At 38.1% G+C, this 9,105-nt stretch overlaps 1 protein-coding gene across 1 annotated transcript in view; it reads left to right on the plus strand.

Annotated features, from left to right (window-relative positions):
- The window catches only part of LOC106080749 (uncharacterized), a 412,271-nt gene extending 410,053 nt beyond the window's left edge, over positions 1 to 2,218 (plus strand). The window contains exon 13 of the mRNA XM_013242272.2: positions 310 to 2,218. Coding sequence (XP_013097726.2) covers positions 310 to 2,090 — 1,781 coding nt within the window. The 3' untranslated portion in view covers positions 2,091 to 2,218. The remainder of the gene's footprint in view (positions 1 to 309) is intronic.
- Positions 2,219 to 9,105: the final 6,887 nt, after the last annotated feature.

Here is a 9,105-nt window from a genome sequence, read left to right on the forward strand (position 1 = left end):
CGGATTAAGGTCGAGATCTGACTACACTTGGATATATGGTCCAGATGGGCCATATTTGACTAATACTGTCCTAACCAATTTCCCTTAATAAAGCCTAAAGTTCATAATAGGAGCATTTACAAACCCAGTTTTACCTGTTTATTTGAAAAATATAATTTTTATTATTGTTGCAATATTTCTCAACAACTGCTACAAGACTGTCCTATTCGAAAAAAATATAAAGTATGCCACAGTTCTATAAATTTATTCTTTACTTCCCTACTTTTTTCATATCTTCATTCATTGTGGTTTTCTTGTGGTCTTTTGCAGAAAATAAACTATCCGACCAGGAAGCAATGGAGGAAATACGCCAGCTCAGTGTGCAATTGCAGCGTATACAGGAAATGGCGCCACCCAAAGGAGTAGCCGTGATGACCATCTCTAGTTTGTTGGATGGTCTCAAGACCCCCGGCAGCATGGTAATGGTGGCTGCGGCAGCCTCTCAAGCATTGGCCGGCAGCGGAGGAAATCAATTAACCGTGCGGCCCAACAAACCGGAAGCCTTGCCATTGCTCTCATTGAACAGCGAAATGCAAAAATACACACAAATGCAGCAGCAACAACAACAACAAAAGGCAGCAACAAACAATAATGTCACGAGCACCACCACGGCCCCCATACCATCCACCAAGGTAACAATGGCCACCCCCTCAGCGATCAGTGTTGTGCATGAGGAGAAAGCCATTAATACCGACCTAACAGGAAATTGTGTGGCCGAAGCGGAGCTCAAACATCAACATATCATTTGCGACCGTTGCTACGAGCGCTGCAAGGGCAGTGATGATGACCAGCCCCATGCCTGCCATCAGTTTAGTCCACATCACACTGCCAAAGCCGCAGGCTCTGCGGCTCCCCTCACCAAATGCCAACTGTTGGGCTCACCACCTGCCGAGGGAGGTTTAACATTTAAGGACATTAAGCTCGAGTGCATGTGCTCGCAGTCCGATGACTTGGATCAAGTGCCCACTCGAAGGGTGGCCAAAAGGACGGCAGCCACAAATACTCCACCACCACCGACGGGTGGCATGCGGGGTCGCAAACACAGCTCCCGACACTATCGCCACAAAGAAGGCAGCAAGGCCTTAAGCAGCTCCAGTCTGCCGTGCGATGATGAGAGCAGCCAAAGCATAACAGCCTTGGCCCTCACCCATCAGCCCTCAAGTAGTTATGTAAGCCAAAGACAACAACAGCAACAACAACAACAACAACAAATTTGTGATAATTGTAAAAATAAATTTAAAAATTTGAAAGGTGGCAAAACGGCCACCTCGAAACAGCATAGAAAACTAAGTAGGCTAAGTTCCAAATGCAGCAAACTGCTAAGCGACATTGAGAATTCGCAAAGGATTGCCAAGGGTGCCACACCAACAACGACAGCCTCATCGCAACATTCTGCCGCCCCGGCAACATTGCTGCATCAGCAATCAAGGCCTGTGGAGGGTGGCGAAACAAGTTCCATGCAAAAACAATACTCCACCGATGACATAGTGTTTTATACCACCACAGATTCAAGTTCATCATCCGATCAGGACGATGATGATGATGATGAGGACGATGATGAGCGGGACAACGAAGATAGGGCTGCCGATGCTGATATCGATGATGATAATGGAGATTTTGGGCAATGCCCAAGGCATGTGAAATCTCTGGGCGAGGATTCCACCTCTAGTGTATCGCAAAGCCGAAGCGAATCCAAAGTCCAGCCCAACACCAAAGCAACTGAAGAACTGCCCGTAACAACAACCATATCAAAATCCTTGGTTAATATAACTTCCAGCTCCAAGGCAACCCCCAGTGCAGTGGCGGCAAGTGTGGGTGACAGTAATGCCAGCTCAGCCCTAGGAAATGCCAATAATGCCTTATTAGAGACCAAACCGAAAGCGGCGTCTACATCTACGGCTGCAGCTTCCAGTACGCCACCCATGCAGCAGCAGCAGCAGCAGCAACAACAGTCTCAAACTGCCAATGGCAATGGCAAGACCAAGAGGCCCGACAAATTGGTTCTCAATCTTAATGATCGCTCGAAATTCACCAAAGAAGTTTCAGTCTGAGAGAGTTCATTTGGCAATGTTTGGTTTAAATTGTTGTAAATATTTTTTTTTTCAAATTCCATATAAAAGTTTTTTTATTGATTTAAAATTTTTGTACATAATAGGAATTCTAGACAAAAGGGAGGTATTTAGACAGGTATATTTAATTTTTCCATTTTTTTTTTTTTTTTTTTTTTTTTTTATACCCTACACCATAGGATGGGGGTATACTAATTTCTTCATTCTGTTTGTAACACCTCGAAATATGCTTCCAAGACCCCATAAAGTGTATATATTCTTGATCGTCATGTCATTTTAAGTCGATATAGACATGTCCGTCTGTCTGTCCGTCCGTCCATCCGTCTGTCTGTCGAAAGCACCCTAATTTTCGAAGGAGTAAAGCTAGCCGCTTGAAATTTTACACAAATACTTTTTATTAGTGTAGGTCGGTTGGTATTGTAAATGGGCCAAATCGGTCCATGTTTTGATATAGCTGCCATATAAACCGATCTTGGGTCTTGACTTCTTGAGCCTCTAGAGGGCGTAATTCTTATCCGATTTAACTGAAATTTTGCACGTTTTGTTTTAGTTTCACTTCCAATAACTGTGTTAAGTATGATTTAAATTGGTTCATAATCTGGTATAGTTGCCATATAAACCGATCTTGGATCTTGACTTCTTGAGCCTCTAGAGGGCGCAATTCTCCTCCGATTTAACTGAAATTTTGCACCTAGTGTTTTGGTATCACTTCCAACAACTGTGAGTAGTATGGACCTAATCGGTCCATAACCTGATAAAGCTGCCAGAGAAACCGATCTTGGTTCTTGACTTCTTGAGCCGCTAGAGGGCGCAATTCTCATCCAATTAGGCTGAAATTTTGCACGTGGTGTTTTGGTATCCTAGCTTGGGTCCTGACTTCCAGAGCCTTTAGAGGGCGCAATTCTTATCCGATTTGGCTGAAATTTTGCATGATGTGTTTTGTTATGACTATAAATAACTGTGCTAAGTATGGTTCAAATCGGGGTATGTTTTGATATAGCTGCCATATAAACCGATCTTGGGTCTTGACTTCTTGAGCCTCTAGAGGGCGCAATTCTTATCGGATTGCAATGAAATTTTGTACATAGTATTTTATTATGATATCCAACAACTGTGCTAAGTATGGTTCAAATCGGTCTATGTTTTGATATAGCTGCCATATAAACCGATCTTGGGTCTTGACTTCTTGAGCCTCTAGAGGCCGCAATTCTCATCCGATTTGAATGAAATTTTGTACAACGACTTCTCTTATGGCCTTCAATATACGTATCTAATATGGTCTGAATCAATCTATTGCCTGATACAGCTCCCATAGAAACCGATCTTCCGATAATGTTTCCTGCTGCCCAACAAGGCGCAATTCTTATCAGAATGGACTAAAATATTTCCCAATGACTTCTACTATGATCTTTAACATTCAATTCATTTATGGTCCGAATCAGACTATAACTTGATATAGCTCCAATAGCTTAACAATTATTATCCATTATTTTTTGGTTGCCTAAAAATAGATATCGGGAAAAGAACTCGACAAATGAGGTACATGGTGGAGGGTACATAAAATTCGGCCCGGCCGAACTTAGCACAGTTTTACTTGTTATACCCACCACCGTAGGATAGGGGGTATATTCATTCCGCTTGTAACACATCGAAATATCAATTTTCAACCCTACATATATTTCGAATCATCGTAAAATTCTAAGACATCTTAACGATGTCCGTCTGATGTCCGCCCGTTCGTCTGTCCGTTTATCCGGCTATCCGTCTGTTGTAATCACTCTAGAGCCTTCAAAAATTGACATATTGAGCTGAAATTTGGCACAGATATGTCTTTTTGATGCACACCGGTTAAGTTCATGAACGGGCCAAATCGGACAATATTTGGATATAGCTGCTGTTTAGACCGATCTGCCGATAAAGGGTCTAGTGCCCATAAAAACTTTATTTTTCATCGATTTTGCTGAAATTTAAAACAGTGAGTAGTTTAAAGCTTCCCAACAACTGACCTAAATATGGATTAGATGGGTCCATATTTAGATATAGCTGTCATATAGACCGATCTCCTTATTTATCTTATCTTATTATCCGATCTGAAATTTGAAACATTGAGTAGGTTAAGACGTCCCAATATCGGACCTAAATATGGTTCAGATCGGACTACAGTTAGATATAGCTGCCATATAGACCGATCTGCCGATAGGAGGCCTGAAGGACATAAAAACTTTATTTTTCATCCGATTTCGCTGAAATTTGAAACAGTTAGTAGTTTAGGGCTTCCTGACAACTGACCCAAATACGGTTCAGATCGGACTATATTTTGATGTAGCTGCCATACAAACAGATCTCCTGATAAAAAGTATGAAACCCATTAAAGCTTTATTATACCCTACACCACTACGGTGGTATAGGGTATTATACCTTAGTGAACTAGTTTGTAACACCCAAAAGGAAGAGAGATGGACCCATTGATAAGTATACCGATCGACTCAGAATCACTTTCTGATTTGATGTAGCTATGTTCGTCTGTCTGTCTGTCCGTCCGTCTGTCTGTCCGTCTGTCCATGTTAATTTGTGTACAAATTACCGGTCGCAGTTTTCATCCGATCGTCTTCGAGTTTGGTAGAGGCATGTTTTTCGGCCTAGAGATGAAGCCTATTGAAATTGGAAAAAATCGGTTCAGATTTGGATATAGCTACGATTTTCAGCAATAATTCAAATAAAATGGTCATTTGTTAACCGATTGACACGAAATTTAGCAGGAGGGATTTTCTGTTGACTCTCAATATTATTGAATTTCATGGAAATCGGTTCAGATTTAGATGTAGCTCTCGTATGTATATATCGCAGAATTTTCAGTTCTAGAGCCATTGCCAGCACATTTATTAACCAATCTTGCCAACATATTGCACAACGCCTTCCTCGATGACTACCACAATATACATAGAGTATGGTCAAAATCGGTTCAGAGGTCTCCCCCCATCCGACTCAAATATAGTAAAGATCGGACTGTATTCAGATATAGCTGTCATATGGACCGGTATGCCGATTAAGGGTCTGAAGCTCATAAAAGCTTTATTTATTACCCGATTTTGTTGAAATTTGAAATACCAAATTCAATAGTGACTTGTATTTATTAGACCACTCAATATCCGTGTCGAATTTGGGTGCATAAGTTATCCAATCTTCACCGGATTCTGACGAAATCCGATCTAGACATGTCCGTCCATCCGTCCGTCCGTCTGTCTGTCGAAAGCACGCTAGCTTCCGAAGGAGTAAAACTAGCCGCTTGAAATTTGGCACAAATACTTCTTATTAGTGTAGGTCGGTTGGTATTGTAAACGGGCCATATCGGCCCATGTTTTGATATAGCTGCCATATACACCGATCTTGGATCTTGACTTCTTGAGCCTCTAGAGGGCGCAATTCTGGTCCAATTTGACTAAAATTTTGCACGTTTTGTTTTGGTATCACTTCCAACAATTGTGTTAAATATGGTTCAACTTGGTCAATGTTTTTATATAGCTGCCATATAAACCGATCTTGGGTCTTGACTTCTTGAGCCTCTAGAGGGCGCAATTCTCATCCGATTTGGCTGAAATTTTGCACGTAATGTTTAGGTATCACTTTCAACAACTTCACTAAGTATGGATCAAGTCGGTCAATGTTTTGATATAGCTGCCATATAAACCGATCTTGGGTCTTGACTTCCAGAGCCTTTAGAGGGCGCAATTCTCATCCGATTTGGCTGAAATTTTGCATGAAATGTTTTGTTATGACTTTCAACAAATGTGATAAGTAGAGTTTAATTTGGTCTATGTTTTGATATAGCTGCCATATAAACCGATCTTGGGTCTTGACTTCTTGAGCCTCTAGAGTGCGCAATTCTCATCCGATTTGGCAGAATTTTTGTACAATGGCTTCTCCAGACTTGCCCAAAAAGTAATTGCGGATTTTTCATATAGTCGGCGTTGAACAATTTTTTCAACGGCTTGTGACTCTGTAATTGCATTCTTTCTTCTGTCAGTTATCAGCTGTTACTTTTAGCTTGCTTTAGAAAAAAAATGCGCGAAATTTTGTTTACATTTGTTTCTTTGGCGTCAATTTTAATATGGAGCCCACAAAGAAGCATTTTCGTCATATTTTACTTTATTATTTCCGTAAAGGAAAAAACGCGGAGCAGGTTGCTAAAAAGTTACGAGATGTGTATGGTGATAAAGCCTTAAAAGGAAGACAGTGTCAAAATTGGTTTCGCAAATTCCTTTCAGGAGATTTTTCACTTAAAGATGAGCCACGTTCAGGTCGGCCAAATGAAGTTGATGATGACCAAATCAAAGCATTAATCGAATTGGATCGTCATGTAACTGAGCGTGAGATAGGAGAGAAGTTAAATATACCAAAATCAACCGTTCACTATCACATAAAAAGTATTGGACTGGTGAAAAAGCTTGATATTTGGGTACCACATGTATTGAAAGAAATTCATTTTACAAACCGTTGAATCAACGCTTGTGATATGCACCTTAAACGCAATGAATTCGATCCGTTTTTAAAACGAATCATAACTGGAGATGAAAAATGGATTGTTTACAACAACGTTAGTCGAAAACGATCATGGTCCAATCATAAAACCAGCTCAAACCACTTCAAAGGCTGATATCCACCAAAAGAAAGTTATGCTGTCTGTTTGGTGGGATTGGAAGGGTTTGGTATATTTTGAGCTGCTTCCAAGGCACCAAACGATTAATTCGGATGTTTACTGTCAACAATTGGACAAATTGAATACAGCCATCAAGGAGAAGCGACCAGAATTGGTCAATCGTAAAGGTGTCATATTCCACCAGGACAACGCTAGACCGCACACATCTTTGGTCACTCGCCGAAAACTGAGTGAGCTTGGCTGGGAACTTTTGATGCATCCACCATATAGCCCTGACCTTGCGCCATCAGACTACCATTTATTTCGATCTTTGCAGAACTCCTTAAATGGTAAAACTTTCGGCAATGATGAGGCTATAAAATCGCACTTGGTTCAGTTTTTTGCAGATAAAGGCCAGAAGTTCTATGAGCATGGAATACTAAATTTGCCAGGAAGATGGCAAAACGTTATCGAACCAAATGGCAATTATATATTTGATTAAAGTTCATTCCAAGTTTTATTAAAAATGCATTTACTTTTTTTTAAAAAATCCGCAATTACTTTTTGGGCAACCAATACATACAGCTCCCATATAAATCTATCTCTCTATTTTACTTCTTGAGCCCCCAAAGGGCGCAATTCTTATTCGAATTGGCTGACATTTTACACAGGTCTCCAACATAAAATTTAATTGTTGTCCAAACCGGAACATATCTTGATATCGCTCTAATAGCAGAGCAAATCTTTTCTTATATCCTGTTTTGCCTAAGAAGAGATGCCGGGAAAAGAATTCGATAAATGCGATCCATGGTGGAGGGTATATAAGATTCGGCATGGCCGAATTTATCACCTTTTTACTTGTTTCCTGTTTTTATACATAAGTTATATTTTGTTTAATTTTTAATCTCATTATAAACACGTCTTGTGTAATGGAAATTCGTCAACGTTTTAAAGAATATCCTTTATTTCTTTATTATTCTTCAACAAAAATTTATCTATGCAACTGTATATGAGCCCCAAAGTTGCATGGATACCACAACAGATAATAAACCAAAGAATAACACAAAGGATATATTCAAATCTAAAAAAAAAAAAAAACTAAAAATCATTTATGACACTTACAAATTAAAAACTGTTTAAATACATAAACAATTTACAGTTATTAAACATTGTTAAAAGCATATTGAATTTCCATTTACACGATGCGTGTTTAAATCTTCAACTAATCCAATTAAATTAACATAATTAAAAGTTTACTTTTCATAGAATCTCCAACTATTGTTTGCCATACCAATGAAAAATCATTTAAATAAACATTTAGTTTTATTATCATTAGAAAAAACAACAACAACAAAATAACCAAATGTGTGTTTTTTTTTTTTTTTTTTTTTTTTGTATAAATTACTCTAAAACCTGAACATTATTGTAAATTCACTACGGGCATTTGTTGTTATTTTCTTTCTCTGAAAGACAGTGATTATAGTAATTAGTAATTACTTTAAATAGGCAAATGTTGTGTTAAGAGTTGTGTCAATATTATGACACGATTATGGATGTATGTATTGTATAGCATATAAATAACCGTTTCCGCCATCCGTGAACGCACATGGCAATTAGCAACCAGTGAAGCCTCCACTAGAGGCTGCTGTATGCAAAAAAAACGTAAATAAATAAAAACAGAAAACATGAAGAGTGAAGAGTGAGTAAGTAGCCCAGAGGCCATGTGTATATTTTTGTATAATGTAATTAAGCTGTTAAATTTAATTGAGTCCTAGAAGGAAAAACAATAATGAGACAACAGTTGACAATTTATGAATGATAACAAAACAAAAAAACTTACTAACCTAAATATTAAACATAAATTGCTAATAAATTGACATATCTTCTTTTTAATACAAAAGGAAATAAAATCATTTTTAACTCTTTATTGAAAGTGTAAAAAACAAATATTACTAAAATTGAAACCAACATGTAATTCCAATATATTTAACAACAATACTGAAGAAAAAAAAAACAAACCGAATGAAATGGAAACCCTGATAAATAATTGAAAACAATTATTAAATAACATACAACTGGGTAAACAACTCAATCAAATTGTTATTGTTATATTTATACTATTTTCGTTTATGTTCCTAGCATAACATTTCATTTAGGTAATAATATATTGTCTTACTCTCCCTCTTCATCAACATGAATTTGTTGAAGAACAAATAAAAAAACATCCTCTTCTTCTTCTGTACATCAATAGCAATTAAACAATTAAAAACAAAGATCATTATTTTGTATAGTAATTAAATTTTTGTATGCAAAAAAAAAAAAAACAAGACAAACAAATAATAAGTGAAACAAAAATCTACA

The sequence above is a fragment of the Stomoxys calcitrans genome, chromosome 5 (assembly GCF_963082655.1).
Source record: "Stomoxys calcitrans chromosome 5, idStoCalc2.1, whole genome shotgun sequence".
Taxonomy (NCBI): Eukaryota; Metazoa; Arthropoda; class Insecta; order Diptera; family Muscidae; genus Stomoxys; species Stomoxys calcitrans.